The 24,319-nt window shown below is 34.7% G+C and overlaps 1 protein-coding gene across 2 annotated transcripts in view; it reads left to right on the top strand.

Annotated features, from left to right (window-relative positions):
- NELL2 (neural EGFL like 2) overlaps positions 1 to 23,034 on the top strand; it is a 120,616-nt gene extending 97,582 nt beyond the window's left edge. The window contains exons 16-20 of one of the 2 annotated variants that reach the window (XM_088141755.1): positions 8,709 to 8,849; positions 15,969 to 16,162; positions 16,566 to 16,742; positions 17,834 to 18,058; positions 22,131 to 23,034. In XM_088141755.1, coding sequence (XP_087997881.1) covers positions 8,709 to 8,849; positions 15,969 to 16,162; positions 16,566 to 16,742; positions 17,834 to 18,058; positions 22,131 to 22,181 — 788 coding nt within the window. In that variant the 3' untranslated portion in view covers positions 22,182 to 23,034. The remainder of the gene's footprint in view (positions 1 to 8,708; positions 8,850 to 15,968; positions 16,163 to 16,565; positions 16,743 to 17,833; positions 18,059 to 22,130) is intronic. The other variant, XM_088141756.1, reaches the window with a different exon arrangement.
- The last annotated feature ends 1,285 nt before the right edge of the window (positions 23,035 to 24,319 follow it).

Raw genomic sequence — 24,319 nt, 5'->3', positions numbered from 1 at the left:
AGAAGCATCATTTGTGAAGACTCATCTACTGAATGTATTATTGTTCCTTCTCTATATGGTCATTGCAACAGAATAAGTAATGCTTAAATTAAAAAGTTGGAATTATTGTAAGGTCTTTAAATTTTTTGTTTTCCTTTTTTTTTAAAAAAAGTATACACATATATGTATAAAATTTCAAGAGAGTTTTTAAGATTAGACAATATTTTATTCAAATTATTCAAGTTGGAACATTTATTTGAGGAGGAATTTCAGAATACTGAACTTTGGTTGATTTGGAGAGGTTTTAGTATAAATTTGCTGAAGGCTGGGAGCATGATCTCATAGCAGCAACAAGTGTCTTCCTTAACTTCATTGGTGTTGTTAAAGTGAAAAATTGTAGTTTTGCAGCTGGTTTTGGTAGAAGTAGCTGAAAGAAAATTCTTATTGTCCCACTACCAACCACAGTCCCCCACCTCCAACCCCTAAATTCATAATTAATGACATCATGTAATATGGTATAACAATAAGAACCTTCAGGGAGAGAAAATGCTGTTTCCTACCTCCTGCCAGATACAAAAAAGACCTTCGTTGCCATCATTGCTGGCAGTAAACCCCAAGTCAGCAAATTAGCTCTCAAGTCCATCATTTATGTCTGGGCTTTTGAACTGGGGCAGGGCGATTTCATTAATAGTTGTTGAGATTCACCATCACTATCTTAAGTTTGAACAGAAGTCTTTCCTAACATTTAGTTTTATAATTTGCGAAGTAAGGAAAAAAATCTCTGAATGTCAAAATGTAATGGGAGATGGTAAGGATATTTGAATATTACACACACCACATTATGTTCTTGTGAGGTGGACAGAACCAGTGACTGATTCAAGTTCACCCAATTGACTATATATGGGAGTGAAAATCTGGATTTATAACCCTAGTAACCATTAACCTACACTGGCTGTATGCTTATTGGAATTAGGAAATATGTCTAATCCTTCAGTTTAATTCTATATGAAATAAGAGGTTGTTAATTTCAGTGTAAAACAATTATGTTGATGTCTTACTTCTAAAGATACAGAGCTTTCCAGGAAACTAAACTGGCATTAATCTAATGCACCTGTTTTTAAATAGATTTATTTTACATGGATGAGCTGACTCTCCTAGTCTACTTTTCTTGATTAAACCTATTCATCTCTGGATTGAGATTAATTTTATAACATCTATATATTATCTTAATTATATCTTAAATGTACTCTCATGATTTGTTACTTGCTTTAGTATGTAAACTCTTGTGATTTATTTACTGTTCTATTTTTCTTTGACAATGTGGAAAATAAAGAGAAGTGAGTGAAATATAAGCAATTTCTAATTTGAATTGCCTTGCAACACAATTTGAGTATTTGGAAATAGCAAATCTTTAGGCCTGCCACAATAAAAAACCAGGTTGTTTGATGTAAAAATAATAACTCTCATATATCTGTTTTTGCTCTCTTGTAAGATGATTATCTGAGGACTAATAATAAAGCTACACAAAAGAGTGATACCTTGTTTGAACAGACAAATAGCTGCCATTTATCAAATTGTGACTAGATTGTTATGTCTTTCAAATTGAATCTAAAATCCATTAAAAATTTAAAAATCTGGTTGAAATGTAGTATGTCCAAATGTCAATATCACACTATACACAGAAAGCCATAAATGCTGTTTTGTTTGCTGGAATGTAAATACTGGTAGAATTTGTAGCTGATAGATGAGAAATATTTTCAGATGAATTTCTATGACTATGTTGGGATAGAAATGTATTGAAAAAGATAAATTAACGTGTTAGGTATATCTGAATGTTAGACAGTAGTTTCTTTTTCTAGTTGAATGGGGCTGATTCACAAAGAGGGGGATGTAAGGAGGGATGAATCAGTCATTTTTCAAAGCCCATATCAGTTTTGACCATGATTTCTCCCTGTTACTTGTGCATTAATGCATAATTTTTTAAAAAAAATTCTCATAGAATCATGCAAGTAAATAAATATTTAAATATGTATTTAAACATAGTGCACAATGTGTACTTCTAAACATATTTCTATACACTGACACATTTCTAAACATAACTTATCCTAAAATTTAATTTTAATGTCATTGGTACTTTTTTGATATAAAACTATATCACAAAACTCAGACATGTGCAAAATCAGAAGGATTATTAGATATTCATTTTAGGAGGTTCAAATCTGTTTATTTTATATCAGAGTTCACAAAGTCATAATTCCTCAAACATCCTTCCATACATTTATTTTCTTAATGATTTTAAAATTATGCATTATTGCAGAGGTTTACCTAGATTACATTAGCATATAAAATATAATTCATAATTATGCCATAGCAATTCTCAAAGCCAAATATCAGAGGCTATTCAGAAGTAACAGGTGATATGCTTATTACCTTTATAATTAATTGGTCATGGATTTGACTTCAAATTGGCATCACAGAATGTCAGTTTTTCCAACTTGCTTTTCAAAGTCTTTACCTCCCTGTGAAAAGATTACTTTGCACAATACAGTGGTACCTCGGTCCACGAACTTAATTCGTTCCACGACTCTGGTCGTGACCCGAATTGGTCACAACCCAAATCAAATTTTCCCATAAGGTTCAATGTAAATATGGTTAATCCATTCTGACCCCTCCAAATTTGGTCGCGTCCCAAATCAAATTTTCCCATAAGGTTCAATGTAATTATGGTTAATCCATTCTGAACCATATGTTGTTGTTTTTTTAAACCGCAAAAATATGAAACAAAATACAGTACGAAGAGAGAGAATGCTAACCTTGCTCGACGCAACTTCTGGCGTGGAGGACAGGAAGGCGGGTGGGGAGGCAGTTATTGCTTGGAGGGAGAGTCCCCCTCCCTACAGGAAGCCACAACCACGTGTCACGGGACGGAAAATGGCCGCGGATCCTGTTCGTCACCCGATCCGGCATTCGCGAACGGAAGCAGAATTTTGCAAATGGAGCTGTTCGTGACCCGAATTGGTCGTGAACAGAAGCGTTCATGACCCGAGGTACCACTGTACTTAATTGTGTTGAGATGTTCCTCTTGGAGATTTTTTAATGAAAAAGCTAATTTTTTAAAGGAGCAATTGCTATATAACAGCCTGCTTTCTTATGTTTAATCAGTGGAGACTTCATTAGGAATATAGTTCCTTTTCAGAATTCATAGCTGCTTTAGGTAAAATCTTTCAGTGAATTACTAATCACGCATCAAGCCACTCCTGTTTGAGGTCCCTTAAAATAATTGCAGAAGTAGAAGAAAATAAATTCAGACTAAAGCCGATGCATCACAATAGTAATAACATAGTATAATATTACCTGAGCAGGGGCAAATATTAGTTGCATTGTGACCAGACTTATTGTAATGTAAATGTAAATGCTGCTCTGGGCATCCACAGTTTTTTTTTTTTTTTTTTAATCAAGTTGTTCACTGAATATCTGGATGTGAGAAACATGAGAAATAGAATTAGATGTCATCAATACATTAATTACATTGCTCCTCAACTTCCAGGCAATTTCTTCCACAAATGTCCTGTAGATTTTAAATAGAATGAAACTTAGATCATCATCTAAGACAGGGATTCTCAGACTTATGATTCTGTGACAATCTAAAAATGATAAAATTTTTCAGTGAATTACTACTACAGTGAATTACAGTAACCACCACTGCACTCCATAAATAAAACTAATGATTTTGTTGGGGTTATGGTTGGGTAAGAAATAAATATATCATTTATTTTTAATAATTAAATGTAATCTATATATCAAATAAAACAATGGTACAACCTTACAATTTTATAAAATAAAACCATTTCAAAATAAGTCAATAATGTTTTGTACCATTTTTAGAACAGAAAGCTTGAATAGTTCCTGAAATTTGGGTTTCATTTTGAAGAGAGTGACTCTCATTCATCAAAGCCATAGGGGTAAAAAGGGGTTTTCCTTGCCTTAAATCAGCTTCTCTTAAACTGCTATTAAACTGATGCATCTTGCAGAATACTGGCAGGCTGGTGCTCTTTTTCTTATGGCACAGCTGCAATGGGAAAACAATCACAGTCTAATTTCTTCCCTTCTAACCTGATGCTTGTAAATCTCCTCCCACTTTTTCAATATCCTCCGCTGAGTGAGCATCATGTAAGATAGCTGGACTTTGCATAGAAGCATCATGTATTTTTAGCATATTTCTCCTTGTTTGAAACAAAACAAAGTAATAAACAGGACTATGGAACCACTGTGTTGCTTTGATTCAGTATACTTTTGCATCAGGGAGCTAAGCCTGTTCAGAAAGGAGGAAGGTGCTTCCAGATTACCCTCCATTCATTGTCTCATGACTAGTCTAGCTGTTGCAATCCATATGTTAAGAAACCCTGGTTTCTGAGTGGTTCAATACATCTGGTTCTCCGATATTTGAGAGAATTACTTTTCTGCATTTTGTTCATAGACTAATGGATTGCTGTTCAGCAAGGGAGGCATTTGTAGTGGAAATGGTTGCAGGCAATCATTCATTTCTAAAGATCTGCAGAATTCTTCCATCAGCAAATTCATATGCAGCAAATACTCATCCAATGCTCCTTTCAACAATTTTGCATTCATACATAAGGAAATGGCAAGAAACTCTTGGCATATGTTACACATTTCAGTCTAAGTAATATTTCTTGTGATATTGGTTTGCCAGTTAGTTGGCAAATAAATACGAAGAGTTATTTCAGCTGTCAGCTTACCAATACTGACGTGCCCTTTAAAATCTTTTTCCTCCTGAATAATCAGTAGAAGAGTTCATCAGAATGCACACTGCAGTGTTGGACTCATAATTGGGGACCTTGCAGCTTCACAAATAAGTTTTTCTTAGAGAAACAATGTAGAATTTGTTCAATTAATTGATGTCATTTTGACCTAAGTCATACACTTTCTACCCAATGTTTCTTAATAAAAGAATCCTATCTCTCAATATTGAAAGATCTATCATTCAGTATTTTGAAAGGATTTTTTTAAAACTGGCTAATGTCAAAGTAGCAGCAGGCACAATTTTGGGTACCTTCTGCTGTGGATTGATTTAGAAAGTCTGGATTGTTTGATACCCACTTTGGCTTAGGTCCAAATCTGAATCTTAAATTGCCATACTTTCCAATTAAAAATAATGAGGACCTTTATTTATGCTAGACCTTTATTTTTTAGTATTTACAGAATTAGATTAAAACATGGTCTTTTGAGTGGAGAAAAGTCTATCAGATGTTGGACAAATAGATGCAGTGATTTTATGCAAGCAGGGAGTTACCTACAGAAGTTTTAGACTGAAACAGAATTGGATAAAAATTGCAGGATATTTTTTCTTATAAAGCAATAGAGCTTGATATCAGCAGGCATTATGCTTGGGAAGTTAAAAAGTCAGATGTTTATCCTTTCCTCTTGTTAAATGAGAAATATGTATGAAAATTATTGTATGCTTTGCTAGTTGAAAAAGTCAATACAGAGGTCTTCAACAAAAGAAGTGGAGCAATTATTGACAGCAAGAGCCAGAATTAAACAATGAGTCATTTTAATGTATGTATGTGTGTTTAATGTATGTATGTATGTAATCTATTGGGAACAAAGTTAGAGACAGTTAATTAGGTGGAGAGCATTAGTTTGATGTTGTGGTGAAGGCACCTAGCTAGAAACTGTGAGATTGTGAGTTCTAGTCCTGTCTTGAACAGGAAACCAGCTGGTTGACCATGGACCTGTCACTATCTCTCAGCCCTAGGAAGAAGGCAATGGCAAGCCATTTCTGAAATATTGCTAAGAAAATTTTGGAGATTTACCCAGGCATCACCAAGTCAACATTGACTTAAAGGCACTCCCCCCACCCCCACCCCCCCAAAAATGTGAAAGACAGAATTAGGTGATCTTCAAATGGGAATTTATAGAGCTGGATATATAGAGCACCACAAAGAGATAATAATATTTATCAAGTTGAGCTCTAAATACATACTGTATATAAAAAGGACTGTTCTACTGTTTCCTAGCCAGAGATTCCTAGCAGAAAGAGAAAGGATTTACTCTTCCCATAGATTTTCCGAGAAAGTGTACAAAAATGGCATAGTTCTGTATAAATGTTTGCAGACACATTGTGTCTCTGTGTCTTTCCAAATCTCCAAAATGGAACTGAAATTTCAAAGCTGATATTGTTCAGGCCAATTTGGAAGACAATCACTTGGTTTCTGGCATATTCTTTCTGAAGTGTTCTGTTGTGGTAGAGGATTTGCATAAAATGGATTGTTGTTGTTCAGTCGTTTAGTCGTGTCCGACTCTTCGTGACCCCATGAACCATATCACACCAGGCCTTCCTGTCCTTCACTGCCTCACGGAGTTTGCCCAGTTTCATGTTCATTGCTTCAGTGATGCTATCTATCTAATCATAAAATGGATGCAGGTCCTTAAAAAAAATTACTGTTACAAAGATTTGTTCTAAATGAAGATTAGTGAGGTCTTACTTCCCTCCCTGTGCAGCAAACCTTAAATTGTTTCTAAGATTTTGCCAGAGAGATTTTTGCCATTCTCAGCTAGGTCTTATGCTGTATAAATACTGACCATGAGGGCAGGGAAGATCTTTGAAGGGGCACTTTGCCATGTCTAGATTTCGGTTAAGGCACACCTTCAAATGAAATTCATGAAACTGCACTCCATTTCTCACTGTTAACGTAGAGCAACTGCTTTGTATTCTTTTCTTCAGCAACAGTGGTTATGTTAGTTAACCACTAACATAATGACATAATTAGCATAATAACATAATAAGGGGGTGGACTAAGACAGGATGGAAGGATGGATGGAGGATAGACCGACAGAGAAGAATGTACTTCTGTGAAATAATCTGTCTACTGATATGAGCTACCAGAGATCTGATTAACTAACTGACTATGGTAGATTTAACTTTCACAGTTTATGATAGAATTGCTATGCCAAGGGGAATCTAAGGTACACAATAAGATTCTCTACTGCAAGCTTTTATGCCCTTCTATGTGCCATAGCACATGTCCATATCAATGCCCCCATGTAACAGTAAAGGTTTTCTTAGTTTCCTTGTCTCTAAAGACACACAATTTTCACTGATCTTGTTCTTTAATTTTAAAACTCTTTTGAGGCATTGTTTTTACAGCTACATTCCAAGAATGTGTAGAGGTCAGGGGCAAAGGAGAAATGGTGTTAGGTTTTCAAAGAGCATCTTGAACATCTGAGTTCTGTGGCACAGCCCACTTCTTTGGTATCTGGGAACTGTCTGTAGATTTTCTTTTGTAACTTTGAAAGCAAAATATCAGTACCTTTATCTTCAGATGTGTGGAGAATCAAAAGCATTTAAAAGGGATGATGTGAAGAGCTAAAAATAATTGCAGAGAAATTTAGGTTCACTCCTGGGAATAACTGGAAGGCCTGGGTGTAAGACCTAGAGTCATGTAGTAATTAAGGTATTGGACTAGGACTTGGGAGACCCAGGTTCAAGTTAATCATCAGCTAATTCACTGTGTGAATTAGGCCCATTATGCTGTCTGTCAGTCAAACCTATGACCGAGTTATAGTTTGGGGGAAAAATGGACAAAGGGGTACCATGTAAGTCTAACCCTTAAGCTCTTGAAGGAAAGATGAAATTAAAAAATAAAGAATCCAATCAACTTGTAAAAATATTTGAGAATATTGGCTTTATTTTTTTAAAAAGCGCTTCCATTGTAAACGGAATTTGAGTATACACGGTCAGACTATTTAAATATCATGTCAACATTTTGTAATATTCACATCCTCGGTTACCCCTTTTTATCTATGCACACTGTTGTGGGGGATGGGAGAAAAATTCAAAAAGCATTTTGTGTGGCATAATTGCAGATAAGAACTTTAGTAAATAAAATAAAGGATTCCTAAATTTTGTCTCGAGATATAATGGAATGTTATGATATTGTGAAAGAATGGGATACATTTATTTTATAAATACCAATTCATCTCCTCTTCAATTGTTTGAATTAATTCATTGTAAGCTATTTGTTACTTTTCCATACATTCTTTTAAAAAACTCTATATATTTAATTCCTCTCCTTCTTGGAATACTTTCCATTGCAAGAGTTGAGAGATGTACTGTAGATTTAGAAAAACAGTTTGTTTCAGTTTGGGAAATGTGCTAATTATGACAGTAGATGATGCAATTCATATTCATAATGTGTTTTGGAGTAGTCTTCCTATTTGAAAAACAATTTTTTAAAAAAAGAATTCCTAGCAGTGTTACCTCTACAAGAATGGGAGTTATGATTTAATATCCTGTCATACTATAGAAATAGATACTGTCGGTTTATAAGAGGCAGCCTGATGTAAGAGATGGGAGAAGGGATAATGGTTAGAAATAACCCGATTTCTAGAATGACTTTTTCTGCTTGCCATGGGTAGTGACACAGAGCATGCTTCTCCTTTATCTTAATTGAATGAATTAGAAGTGTTTCAAGAATACTGAGTGTAATTTAATGGTGTTATTTTGTTCAGAGTTCGCATTTATTTCTCATCCTGCATCTTTACAAAAAGAAACACCTATAACACTTCAGTTCCTTTTCAGTATACTGAATCTCAGACTGTAGAACTTAAATACTTTTTGTATATCAATTTCTCTTATGTGTCCACAAATAACAGTCATTTCTGTGGACTGATACTATGGTTTATGTTGTTTTCTATTTATTGAGCAGATATTGATGAATGTTCAGATGGCTTTGTTCAATGTGACAGCCGTGCCACCTGTATTAACCTACCTGGATGGTACCACTGTGAGTGCAGGGATGGTTACCACGATAATGGCATGTTTTCACCTAGTGGAGAATCATGTGAAGGTTGGTAAAGGGGCATCATAATTCATGTGGTGTTCCTATGAAATTGTGTTTGAGTGATGCTATTGTCTTGATTTAGACTAAGAATTCATTGTGTTGTGGTCCAGAGATCTTATGTTCTGAGTCATCTAAGTAGATAAAGGGAGAACAATCAAATAAAAATTATATGCACTATTATTTACTTCCTCCCTGAATATCTGGAACTGAGCATTATTTCAGCAATCTGTTTCAGCATATCTCCCCACCCATTTCTACCATTCTTATTGCAATTTACTCCAGTAAAAATCAATACCATATCAGTGCACATAACGTACTTTTCCACATGGATCGTCCTCACTTCCTTCCATGTCATAAAAGAGAGCTTTCTACTTTGCTCTTTCTGCACCATCTGCATCCCCCAAAACATTTTTTGGGAGCACTAAGGGGCTTTCTTGAAATGTGGGATACCATGGAAAGAAGAAATAACCTCAATTCAGTCTTAATCTTAAAATAAGTTACTGTATCTTTAGGAAATGCCTATAAGGAAAGTTTTCTGTTCTTCTTTTCCTTGGTAGAAATATTCCTACCCACATTGTTTAGGAGCCTCTCCTAGTGCTCTCGAAGATACAAATAGATATGGAACATTGGGAAACTTTAATTTTGGAACATATTTATTCATTATACAAGCCAAGGCAAAGTACAGGCTTGGTTAAGCTACTTTGTGGACATGACAGATGTTCCTTTTGATATTCTGGATGTTGAACAACATGGAATAGCAGTGCACTTTCATCAGTTATGTAACTGAAAATGTCATCTGATTTCCACATGCTCATTCCTAGTCCATGAAACTGAGCAGACTTTTGGGACTGGAAAATGGATGAGATGAAACTGCAGGTGGCCTCATTTTGAAAAGCAGCCAAGTGTTTTAACGTTAAGTTTTGCTCTTTTCTATTTTAAACAATATAATTGCTCCACAACTTTACAAAATTACAAGTAGCATTGCAGTGGGTCATGATTCTTCCTTACAATGCCTCACTTAAAATAGTACCATGTTGGGATATCATTATAAAAGTGCTGCTGAGAAAAAAAAAATAGATTGAAACTTGCCTACTCCATCTCTGACATTCCCAGATATCTTTATGGCTTTGTAATATTTGTATAGAATCTATATAAATCCAGTTCCTCATATACAATGAGGAGATTAACTAGGGAAAATGGCATTGCGTGGACTGGTTTACAGGCTCTCTTTAGATGCTACAGAATCCCTCCATGCATTTGTTGGAAGATATCTGCATTAGAGCAGTAGAAGGATCATACAGTCTTATACATAGCTACCAGCTCAACCGCAGATTCACTGTATGTGTTTGGTTCAGGAACTGTAAAACAGGGATATATGGAAGGATAATCTCTGTGTAATCATAATGTTATGGGCAGACACTATTAAACATATTACTACATTTTCAGCAAAGGAGAAGCAGATTTTATTGTTATCTGAGTAAAACCACTCCATTTTATGTACATATATATTTTGCTTTACATATTTAATATACATTTTAAAGAAACCTCTTATTACCCTGTGAAACTTCTGCCACCAGTAGGATAATATTATGCTGCTTTTACAATCTGTAGAAATGCTGCAGTTAAGAAGGAAAAAAAAAAAAGCTATTTGTGCAGCAGTATTGCAAACTTAGTAATAGTAAGATTGGGTACTATATACAGTCAGGTCCAGAAATATTGGGACATCAACACAATTCTAACATCTTTGACTCTATACACCACCACAATGGATTTGGAATGAAACAAACACAATGTGCCTGAACTGCAGACTGTCAGCTTTAATTTGAGGGTATGTACATCCAACTCAGGTGAACGGTGTAGGAATTACAACAGTTTGCATATGTGCCCCCCACTTGTTAAGGGACCAAAAGTAATGGGACAATTGGCTTCTCAGCTGTTCCATGGCCAGGTGTGTGATATTCCCTCAGTACCTCAATTACAAGGTGCAGATAAAAGGCCCAGAGTTCATTTCAAGTGTGCTATTTGCATTTGGAATCTGTTGCTGTCAACTCTCAAGATGAGATCCAAAGAGCTGTCACTATCAGTGAAGCAAGCCATCATTAGGCCGAAGAAACAAAACAAACCCATCAGAGAGATAGCAAGAACATTAGGCGTGGCCAAAACAACTGTTTGAGACATTCTCAAAAAGAAGGAATGCACCGGTGAGCTCAGCAACACCAAAAGACCCGGGAGACAACGGAAAACAACTGTGGTGCATGACCGAAGAATCCTTTCCCTGGTGAAGAAAACACCCTTCACAACAGTTGGCCAGATCAAGAACACTCTCCAGGAGGTAGGTGTATGTGTGTCAAAGTCAACAATCAAAAGAAGACGTCACCAGAGTGAATACAGAGGGTTCACCACAAGATGTAAACCATTGGTGAGCCTCAAAAACAGGAAGGCCAGATTAGAGTTTGCCAAACGACATCTAAAAGCCTTCACAGTTCTGGAACAACATCCTATGGACAGATGAGACCAAGATCAACTTGTACCAGAGTGATGGGAAGAGAAGAGTATGGAGAAGGAAAGGAACTGCTCATGATCCTAAGCATACCACCTCATCAGTGAAGCATGGTGGTGGTAGTGTCATGGCGTGGGCATGAAGGCTGCCAATGGAACTGGTTCTCTTGTATTTATTGATGATGTGACTGCTGACAAAAGCAGCAGGATGAATTCTGCAGTGTTTCGGGCAATATTATCTGCTCACATTCAGCCAAATGCTGCAGAACTCATTGGACGGCGCTTCACAGTACAGATGGACAGTGACCCAAAGCATACTGCAAAAGCAACCAAAGAGTTTTTGAAGGGACAGAAGTGGAATGTTATGCAATGGCCAAGTCAGTCACCTGACCTGAATCCCATTGAGCATGCATTTCACTTGCTGAAGACAAAACTGAAGGGAAACTGCCCCAAGAACAAGCAGGAACTGAAGACAGTTGCAGTAGAGGCCTGGCAGAGCATCACCAGGGATGCAACCCAGCGTCTGGTGATGTCTATGCGTTCCAGGCTTCAGGCTGTGATTGACTGCAATGGATCTGCAACCAAGTATTAAAAAGGGAAAGTTTGATTTATGATTATTATTCTGTCCCATTACTTTTGGTCCCTTAACAAGTGGGAGGCACATATGCAAACTGTTGTAATTCCTACACCGTTCACCTGAGTTGGATGTACATACCTTCAAATTAAAGCTGACAGTCTGCAGTTAAGGCACATTGTGTTTGTTTCATTCCAAATCCATTGTGGTGGTGTATAGAGCCAAAGATGTTAGAATTGTGTCGATGTCCCAATATTTCTGGACCTGACTGTAAATGGCAATTATTTAGTGGGCATGCAGTTCTTGTAAGAAACTTTAATTGTTCTGAAATGAAACTTTAAGTTGTATTTATGTAGAAGCTTTGTGTTTTGTTTTTTAAGGAAGGCAATACAGCACATTCTATTATGATCTATTTTATCTATTTAAACCAAATTGTGAGAGGAAAGAAAAGCTCTTTCAGTTTGATAGCATTAAATTTCACATTTTCTTTCAATATTTTCATATCATTAACTGTCTAAAATATGAGCATAATTAACCTTACAGGACTAAAGGCGGATTCTTTTCTGGAATTCCTCTTTCCTTAGAAGGAAAAAGCTGTCTGAATGTACTACTGGAAACGACCAGCTCATAAGGAGATGGGTCTTCCTGAGGAGACGGACATGACTATGATGCCTGTTGATCTCAACTCTTAGATTGCAGGCATTGCAGGGTAGAATCTAGGGATCCAGGAAGCCCTATGAAAGCAGCCACATTTTTCAAATAAAATTTGCTTTCAAGTAGTTGGCAATATTAAAACTGAGATGCAAAATACTCTCCCTCTTCATTATTATTTAGTGTAAAAAAATATAAAAAATGACAACATAGTGGCAAGTATAAGGAAGAAAAAATGCATACTGTTCTAGGATATGGTGAAATGATTTTGTACTTAAATCTAAAATATGAATCTGAAGTAACTAAATCAGTGTAGGTTGTTAATTCTGTATCCCAATCCTCTGAACAGTATAATTCTTACATTTCTATACAAAAGTGACGCCTGTTGCTAGAATTTAATCCCTAGTAAGTTGAATTGGACAGTAGCCATTTGGACAGAACATGTGTTTGTGTGAATGAGTGTCAATGTGTGTGTATTTGTCTTCATTAATTTTTTAGATGGCTATAAGGCCAACATGATATCTAAACAGTTCTATATGTATCATTTTTAATAGGGTTTTTTAATATTAATACTTTAAAAAATATAATATTTTTAATATACTTTTTCAAGTATACATAGCAATATGTAAAAAGGCACATAATATTTATGCTGACAAAATAGAAAACCCCCAGAAGACAGCCCATAATCAGAATGGAACATCTACAGTTTATGAAGTATAAACATGACCTGTATGATGCAAAAGGTCACTGGTCCCGCATCTTTTTTTTTTTAAAGTTCTTTATCCATCAACAAATGGTGCAAGATTCTTATTTTCTGAGAAATTAACGGAGTCCTTAAATTGTGTACAAAGGAACAATAACAAGTCCAAATAAGGGGAAAAGTTATGTGTAATTTCTTTTCCTTTATTACATCAAATGAAACAACCAAATACATGTGTGCATTTAACTATGAAAATAACGTGGAATAACTATATTAATAAAGGAGGGAAAGGAAAAAAAGAGGTAGAACTTCACCTCATAAACAAAACACATAAAAGAATTGACTGTATTGAACAAAAGCATCCTTCATTAACCTTTGCCTAATAATAATAATTCAAATGTTGACAAATAACACATATCAACAATCTACTGCTGCAGAACAGGTGCAGGTTGATTTAGCCTTCCATTATTCCTTAAAAATATTCCATCCCTCTTGCAAAATAGGTTCTAAATCCTAGGGATTTAGCCAAGAAGGATATATGGATATATTCTTGACATTCAGCAACTGATCTAAAATCCATTGGTAACAATAATAGGATAAAATCAATCCATGTGAGTAAATGTTCCCATTCCTGAATTTCACCTGCAATAATATAGTGATTACAAGCAAACTTTAGTAAGTGTCACACTTCAATCCCCTAATATCGCTAACAAATATGAAACGTCATAACAATAGAATTAGGAGCAAAAAGTCCAAATAACAATGAAGTTGAAAAATTTGCCAAGAAGCATTCTGAGCTAAATTTAAAAGTTCCAAACACCAGTTCATTAGAACTGGGTCATTCTAAAATCTAAATCTAAAATTTATTAAATTTACAGACCACATTTTAATCCAGAATTATCTCTAACATAAATGTTTATCATCAGTAGAAATGTCCAAATTATGCCTGCAACCAAATATATTCCACATAACCATTTACTTAAATTGCAGTCTTAGGTGCAGGTACTAAAACTGATTTTGAGCAAGCAAGAATCCCAATACTTGCCAAGATTACAGTCAAATAGTAACCAATGAACAGTGCTAAATAAGTGCCAATGATAGGTCTTTTCCAACAGGTCACTGGAATTTATGCAGTGAAAACTCAGAAGGATATCCTTACTAAAAAAAAAAAAAAGAAGTTATTTAACAGTGTGATTTATTAGAGTAATTAAAAAAAAAAAAGCATTTAAAACATATCTTAGTAGGGCTGTGCAAAGCATTCCTAGGGGCTTTATGATGCAACTGATGCGTCCATCTCCAAAACACGAACGTAGCACACCCTCACAAAGGGTTGTTATGGCCACTTTGAGGGACACTCCCCCCCATCTGAGCCACTTCTTAGTCATCTTACACAGATTTCTGATTAGTAATAATAAACTCGCTCTTATTAATAAGACTATGTACTGTCTGGGGAACCATTTATAGCTATAACAGAGCATCAGAAAAATGGTTTGTGTGGAAACAGCAGAAAAAGAAAGTAAAGGAAAACCTGATGTATTTAACAGAACCAGCTCCCAATGGTTTGAGAAACTCTGTGCATTTGCGGTATTTTTCACTCTTTCACTGTATCTACTCATTTCTCCTCATTTATTTGATTCAAAGTATCTGTGAGGCAGAAGTTGAAATGTGTTTTTAATATGGATGCTTTTTGAAATGTTGTGGGAGTGAAAATAGTTGCATACATAAAGCAATAATTGATAATCCAGCTAAAGTTTAGTTCTTAAGATATACTATTTGAAATAAAATGTACAATGGTGCTTAAAAGTTTGTAAACCCTTTTGAATTTTCAATATTTCTGTGTAAATATGACCTAAAACATGATCTGTTCTCCACACAAGTCGTAAAACAAGATAAAGAGAACCCAGTTAAACAAATGAGTAAAAAACATTATACTTGTTCATTTCTTTACTGAGGAAAATTATCAGTTTTAAGAAATTATGTGGCCCCAAGCTTCTAAACTTTATGAATAATAAAAAAGATGGTTTCTTTACATTCCAGCGGCTTTCTAAAATAAGCAGTACGGTATTTCAGTCCATATGTGTGTACAACGTTTTAATCATTTTCTATAGACTTGTTTTCATTGCTGCCAACAATTTATGTTGTTTCTAATTACATAAAGAAAGTAGGATAATATTTTTGAAATGTGTATATTATTCAAAATGGTAAATTAGACATACTTTTTGATACTTCCTAATGAATAAACATGAACATTGAATTTTACTTATCCATAGCACTTTCTCATTTGTAGCAAGCATTAATATATGCATTTAGAGCCTCTTCTCACGCTCTGGAAAAGATGTTTGAAGAAAACCTCTTGCTTTCTCTTCTTTTTTTTTTCTCTAGCTAGTTGAATTTGTCAGCTCAATGCCTTTTGAAATGTTTAAGTAAAATAACATGTTTACTGGATACAGCATTGTATAGAAGACTTGCCTTCTGCTGCACAATATTAAAAAATACAGAGCCTCCTGCAATACAATTTTTCTTAAAATAAAACATTCAATACTCTTTACATTTATTTTAGCTGCTCTTATAATTAACTACAATAAAATAGATTTTTATTGTAAATTAGCATGGACTTTGGGCCTTTGGACTGAAGATCACTGAGGTTTCTTTTACTGGCCAGTTGCGGATACTGATAGATGTCTCCGGTCTCTTTCTACAGATATTGATGAATGTGGAACTGGGAGGCACAGCTGTGCCAATGACACAATTTGTTTTAATTTGGATGGTGGCTATGATTGTCGATGCCCACATGGGAAGAACTGCACAGGAGACTGTATCCATGAAGGCAAGATCAAACACAGTGGACAAATCTGGGTGTTGGAAAATGATAGATGCTCCGTTTGCTCTTGCCAAGTGAGTTGGGAGATCTGGGATTGTGAGAAAATAAGAAATGAGAAAGAGCGGAAAACAAATAGTTTTGGGGAGTTGTATGTGTCGTATGAGAGATATTAGTATTCACTGATTATCATGAAAATAATTATAGTTCATAGCATAGCTAGGACATCATATTGAAGAAGAATAATGGTCTACCTAACTTAGTGTTCTGTCTGACCACCTTGGGATGATCACTGTAAAAAGATTTTTTTTTTAATTGTAAAGAATATTGTCTTTAGGTCATCCTTATTGCAAATTACATATGATTTAAAAAAAATTTAACTTTAATCTTTAGTACTGCAAACTACTGCAAAATGTTTTTTATTTTCCGTGTCATAATGATATACCTTAAGTGTCATTTTACTATATTTTACAATGACAGAGTGGCTATGTAATGTGCCGGCGAATGGTCTGTGACTGTGAAAATCCCACTGTTGATTTATTCTGCTGCCCTGAATGTGATCCAAGACTGAGCAGTCAGTGTTTACATCAAAGTGGGGAGATCGTATACAATAGTGGCGATACATGGGTTCAAAACTGTCAACAGTGCCGATGTTTGGTAAGTCTTCCTACTATTTATTTATTTGTTTATTTATTTTTATTTGTTCTGAATTTATTAGCTGCCCAACCCAAATGGACTCTGGAACAATTAAAGTCACATTATTTATATGTAACTTAACTGTTGTTTATTAAGTTACATTTCTTTCAGTTACATTTTTATATAGTTCACTTTGCTATTTCTCAAATAATCTTTGACTAAAGTTTCAGCTAAGTGGCAAGTGCACATCTAATTACAAAATAAAAATAACTTGCTGTAAAATATTTGATTTAAGTAACAGATAGAAATCATGAATCTTGGCATCAAAAATAATGTATTGGTATTAATCATGGTTGAAAGAAAAAACTGAAATAGTTAAAAATATACTGCAAATATTGATTTAAATTAATAAAGTTTAGATACAGCACACAGAGAAAATTTCCCCAAGATAATGTGCAATTCAGATCATTAGGCATAATTAAAGCCTATTGAAACACACAGTAAAACATTAATAATTCAGTACTTAATTACAGAACTTGATATGATTTAGGCATACCTAGTGGTTTCTGAAATGGACCTTTAATTGTTTAATGTTGATTGTTCTGTTTCAGCACTTGTAAACAAATAGACATTACAAATGAACAATGGATAAGATACACTGGAATCCTAAACAAGTCATGTTTATTCAAAAATATGTTCCATGGGGCTCAGTAGGACTATTACTGATAGCGAATCACAACCAGAAAATATCAAATAGATTTGCCTCTTAGGTGGTCATTATTCTTTGTTGGGCTAAACATAGACTTCCGTTTTAATTCGTTAAGCCTGGTATAAGTACTATGAAGTCCTGATCTAATTTAAGATGCTCTGTGGGAGTAAATCCCCTCAAAACAGGTGCCTTTTAGCAATGATATGAAAGAGCTACGTATACTCTCTATTTTCTTGGAAGTGCTCATTAATATCTTATGTGACTGCTCTTAGCATATAGCTCATGACGGCAATCAGATGGTTTTCAACATTTCATGATTTAGAAAACAATAACAATGATTTTAATAATAAATAAATAACATTACCCGATAGACGATAACTTTTTGTCTATTTTTTTTAAACAGCAGGGGGAGGTTGACTGTTGGCCTTTGTCTTGTCCAGAGATGGACTGTGAATTCAGCATACTCCCTGAGAATGAGTGTTGCCCACATTGTGTCACTGACCCTTGTCAAGCAGACACCATGAAGAATGATATCACCAAGACCTGTCTGGATGAAACTAATGTAGTCCGATTCACTGGATCATCCTGGATTAAGCATGGCACAGAATGCACTCTCTGCCAATGCAAGGTATGGGAAAAGTAGATATTTCTCCAGCTGGCTTTATAATGTAGAAGTATTATAATCTTTGTTCTGGAAATATGTTCCTACATCTGAAGTAGATAGCATTCTGTTTTGTTAAAATCAGTTGTTTATTGTTAATCTGTTAATTTAACAGATTATTTCTGTTAAATAATCAGGATAATTGTTTAGATGCATTAGTAGTATCAAGATTTTTTTATTTTTTCCAGGCACTACATGAACTTGGGGGTTAAAATAGCAAATATCTCTCTTTTATTGAAATATATTGACTCAGCTATGATAGCTTGCTCCCATTATTTTAAAGATACTCAACAATATCAAATTATTTTCCAGGATATGTAAGCTTAGTACTGCTTCACACTTCTCCCCCTGCAAACAAATTGCCAGAGAGGATCATGGTGTTTTGATGATGACAATTTGTTTATATTTTAGAAAATCAGAAATGGAAATACAGTTATTATGTTAGTCAGGAGTAATTTAGGTCTAGCATTTATTGGGGTCAAGAAGAAATGTTGACTCAGAAGGAATGATGAAGAACTTACATGATTCCAGTAGTTTTAAAAAATACATAAACTATGGGAAAAGTGGAATACAATAGTTTTTCACTTATAAATATACACATGAGATAAAACATATTTTGTATAATTTTTCCTGAACTGAAATAAGTGGGATTCTCAAAACTTGATACTTTATTACAGCCAAAGACCAGCATGAAACAATACAATTAAAAAAAAAAAAGAATCACGTGACTAAGAGGGGGAAATATGCAAAACCATTCAAGGTATAATTAAACCTGCCACAGTAGGTACTAATAACCCAAATAATAACAAGTCAAAACTATAGAATATATAATAGGCAAACTAATCCTGAATAAAGATAAAATATATAACATCAAGATAAAACTAGAACCATTATAAAATTGTCATATATAAAATAGACTATCAATACATAAAACAGGAAAATGATTCTCACCTAGCCCCTAGAAAGCAAAAATATCTCTTCTGAATATCAAGAATTTCATCTTCATTCTAGGTCATTGTATCTTAAAATAACTGCTGTAATCTTTGCTGTATGATCCTGGGGAAATGAGTATTATACAAATACCATACAGCTGCAATATGCTGTAGTGAATTCAGTGCAACAGAGAATCATATGGCACATCTGTAACTAAATGAACAGTATAGATCTGTGTTCAATCTAATTTATTTTCATTGGCCAAATTTTCTTCTATTACTCATAGAACCGCTTTCTATGAACAAAACTATCACTGTTCAAAGCAGTTCTATTTATATATAAATCATGATGCTTGTCATTTTGAAAAGGTGACTTTCTTTAGCCAAAAAAACGTAAGATAGAATGTTTTCAAGAACCAATTGTTAAGGACTGTTCACATCAGAAAAAAGGTTAGTTAACTCTCCATTTCTCTCTCTGCTTTTGAAGAGAAATCAGTTTTATATTATTTTTTAAAATAAAAAAGACATTTATCAAATGAGACATAGAGTAGTTAGGGTTAGGATTAGGCCAGTCCTGAAAGTATTGGGCTTTTAAAGTTTTTAATAGATGAAAGAGAATTTTTGCTCCTGCTGTACATTGTAGAAGTTATTGCATCAGTCCAACCCTATTATGGATTTTTGATTTTTATTTTTTTGTTGTTCAAGAAAGTGAAATGCTAATGAGACTTGTACTTGCCAGCATTCATTTTACCATGGATCTGCTGGAAAGAAAACACCCAAATCCACTATCAGCAGGACAGTGGTAGAATTCTTTTAATTCATAAACAAAAGAGGTACATGTTTAATCTACAAGTGGTCCTTCTAGTAGAATGTTTCACCTAGAAAAGAATTATGGAGTAATTTCATTGTACTAATAAATCCAGCAGATAACTTAACTGAGAATGCCAGAATGCACCTGGGACTGCAGAAGTTGTGCCAGCCATCAAAGAGCACATCAGTGTTCTGTATGAAATGTAGGCTAAAATTTCTCCATCAGAGAGCCTTGACTGGCTTAGAACTGCCTGAATTGTAGCCTAAGATAAATGGAAGATAGCAGGATGGAGATCTAGAAGCATGTAAATGGGATGGTTCTAACAGATACTGGCTGATGTGTTTAAATACTCTCCTCCTTGAAATAGAATATTTTTGTGCTTCATTTTATAACAAAGTACTTTTAAAAGCTATGTATTTTAAATGCCATATTTTAAATAACTCCAAAGGGCTCATTAAAATTAGACTCATTACTCACTATATGAGCACTATACCATAGAATAGAATATTAATGCTGTAGGTGTTCTTGGACTGCATTTCAAGGAAGGCAGTGGGATAAGACTTCATCAAACTTACAATAAAGTAATTTTACTCAAAATTCCTAAAATTTCAGAAAAGCTGCATTAGTTAAAGCTGTTTTAACACAAAATATTTTGAAATTGCAAGTGGGAAAAAAGTGAATGCTAGAATGGTTCTTGAAGGCCTTGTCATACCAGATCTCAACAAAATAAATAAACAAATTGACTAAATGCTGTGCTAAAAAGTAGGTATGGTTTCAAGGATAACACTATAATAAACTTTTAGCAGAACACTGCCATCAGAAAGAGATGTTGTGTCAATTTCTTGGTCCTTGGTCGTCAAATATATTTAGGGGTTGTGAAGTGTATTTGATCGTTTTTCATTCCCATTAGTAGCAAAAAGTAATGTGAAGGCAGGGGAATGCAAATTTGATAGTATCATGTAACAGAACTAGATAGATGCTTTTTTTTTTTTTTTGCTGCAAAATAATATGTAGTTTCTCCCTAACTGCTCCTGAGATCAAGTAGTAGTCTATAAGTAATGAGTTGAAGGCTGGTGTTTATTTAAAAACTAACAGGTTGTTGCATGACTATATACACTATAAGATATATAGCTGGGATAGAGAGGGCAAAATTATCTCTGTTATATAATTTATTTAACCAGGAGCCTTCTTCTGTTTTTAGAAAATGGTCAAAGTAGAATTTAAATTTGAATGAAGGCACAAACAGAATAGAATTCAATGTACAGTAGGTTATTTGTGTGGCACATTTATATCCCACCTTTCTTTCATCATTAAATTCCAAAAGGGATCCACGTTACATTCCTCGGTGGTTTCCAGAGAATCAATGTGCATAAAAGCTGGAATGCAGAGTCCCATTTATAACTTCGTTAAAATAAGTCAAGTGGAATTCTAGGCATGAACAGCTACATTAAGTGATGGAATTTTGTGAGCATTATTCTCCATTTTGGTTAACCCACCAACATTTAAGAGAAACATTATCCATTTAATAGAAATATAATCTGAGGCACATAAATCGATTCTGGATAGGTCACCTGTAGTATGTTAAAATATGCAAGAAAAAAGAAATGACTGTAATCCTGAAAGGTGATTACACTTTTAAATGCCATCTTTGCACAATAATAACTATAGCTGATGAGGCAGTTAGCTATGTCTGCTGCTATGGTGTGATCAAGAGGAATGGGAATTTTCAATCTAACTTGTAAACTGTGGTAAGAATTGAAAATATGACACACGATATGCACTTGCATCTGTAAAAAAATCTCTTTGATCAACAACTCTTAGCTGGATAGGTCACATTCTGCTTCCATCCCCACTTACAGGCATGAACAAGAATTCTTTCTCATTCACCCTTCAGTTGCAGCTGGAAGTTGTATCAAACTGCCATATTGGCCACTATTTCCAAGGTATTTGATTATGTATAACAAATGCATACAAGAAGGGTAGGTGGCATGCCCTGTTCCCAAAGTAATATTAAAACAGAGGTCATGAATATACAGCTGGGCATAGGCATCAAATAATTAAATGCCAAAAAAAAAATTGATTCAAGTATTCATTTTAAGTGATATTAGTCATTAAAGGATAGCAAATGAAAGTTGCTGGGTTAATTTACCTAGAACATCAAACAAAAGGGAATGCAGAATGATTGAACAAGTGCTAATGAATTACTTTTCCCTCCATTTCAGCATTTCTAGGGTTATATACTTAATTTAAACAAAATTCTGTTGAATAATAAATCACTTTCTCATCTTTTTTCTAGAATGGGCATATTTGCTGTTCTGTGGATCCACAGTGTCTGCAGGAACTGTGAAACAGTGTTGTAATCCTGGGCAATTTATGTTAAAGAACATTCCTTCACTAAGGACTTACAGACCAAAAATGAAAAAGCCAAAACTGGAACAAGATTGATTTGATCTAATTAAAGTATAGAAATGCTATGAATTGAATGAGTTGTCTGTTTCCTCAGTCTGAATGAAATGTGTATGACTAGGAACGAGTTCAGATGTACAAACCTATGTTTTGATGTGAGGTTCAAGTTCTGGTTCATGTTTGTGTTTGACATCATTATGTAAAATACTGGACTACCAAAATATATATATATATATATATGACATGCACATAAAGATGTCAAAAGCCTCAAGCAGGGAAATGCTCACTAAAGTTTTGAAACTGCACCTCATCTATGGCCAAAATATATTTTTTAATATAACTACACTTGACTCTATATCAATTTGTTTGATTGGTAACTGCAAGAATCCCCAAAGTAATATCTTTTGGAAACAGAATTTTTTTTGCAACATATGTACAGCTCTGAAAAAAAAAGAAACCATTGACTGTAAAAAATAATGCACAGCATGATTGCATAATGTTTTCTTATGAAAAAAATCATCTGTATTTCCTCATTTGATTGCACTTACTCCTTGATTGAATTTGTCCAGTATATATTCCTTGTGCAAAATTTAAATAAATATTTCTCTTACCTTATATTTTTGAGAATCTGTTGGTGCTTTGACTTACAGAATGCATTCATTATTGAGGTCCATCATCACATAATTATATTTACAATAGGGGGAAGATGAGGAAGCACACTTTGTTTTTTTTCTGCCATTATATCCTCATTATCTCACTGTCTTCCATGTGCTGGATGGAAGAGATCCAATGTCCAAGCAGACCTTCTGTGCAATAAAAGATTCTAAACTGGATGAGAAGACTAAGTATGCTCCCCATTGCATGTGGTGTTGACCAACTGTGTAGAATATAGTTGTGCACATAGAACTTGTTGCTCCTATACATTTCCCCATTTTAAAAAATGTTTTCTAATCAATCATTTTATTCTTCACTTGCACATGATTTATTAGGAAAAGAGTCCCATATTCTAAAATGAAAGCACGGGAATAGCCTTACACAGAATCTGTCCTTTGTCCATCTAACTCAATAATGTCTAAAGTGACTGAAGCAGTTCCAGCTCTCAGACCAAAATCTGTAGCAGACATGATCTACCTTCTGTGTAGATCTTGTGATCATGTTCTGGCCATGTGATCCCGAGCAGAACAATCGAAGACTATCCTGTGCTTCCCAGTGAATACCAATAAATCCTATATATACCATAGACACTGCACAAAGAAAGTAGAAATATACATACAAACACAAATAGCATATAACGTCACATGGAAGAAATACAGATGCCTAATATAGTCACTGCTGATAAAGAGGTTGGAAAGAACTCCAGAAGCTATGCTCTGCATGCTTTCCATACCTTGTTATTGCTTTGGACCCAACAAAATGTTAGAAAGAAGGGACTCTATCTGTCCATCCATTAGCAGGATAACTTTCCAAACAGAAGAGAGAGGACCAAACTTAGAGAAGCCAGTATATGAAAATAATTCTATAGAACTATTTGCAGATAATCCCATGAGGGCAAAGTAGCTTCTGGCCTCTGTGTTCAGTTCTGTAAATATAAATAGAATATAAAAGTCAACCTACCAAAAATCAACAGCAAAGGTAAATAAAGATCTGAAATATTTAAGAAAACATGTAATGGTATGTGGGAAAGACCTTGGGAGATGAGAGGAAGAGCTGCAGACTAGACAACCATCACGCAAAAGGTATCTCAGTCCACAGAAGCAAAAGGGGCATAGGAAGCATTTCAGAAGGGAGCCTCCCTAGTTTTTTGGAAAGTAAAAGTAAAGGAGGGGGAAAATACTTTCAGACTTGCAAGATTCTGTTACTGTAAGCTTACAATAAAAGTAGTGTTAGTACTCATAGTTTATGCTTCTTGTCTGAACTACCTTGAAGGTCTGGAACGTGTAGCGTTCCATTATGCACTATGAAAATGGAACTTTTTCAGAAGGAATGTAGGTGCATGTGCATACTGATACACTCTGTCACACATGTGCTCCTCAAATGCTTGTCTGTGAATAGTATAAATGCTAAAGGGATTTTTCTGTT

This window comes from Python bivittatus, unplaced genomic scaffold, assembly GCF_059951505.1.
Source record: "Python bivittatus isolate LINGU-HERP-01145 unplaced genomic scaffold, Pbiv_v1 ctg000330_np1212, whole genome shotgun sequence".
NCBI classification, from domain to species: Eukaryota; Metazoa; Chordata; class Lepidosauria; order Squamata; family Pythonidae; genus Python; species Python bivittatus.
Note: the sequence above shows the minus strand (reverse complement) of the source record. Positions and strands in the feature narration are given on the sequence as shown.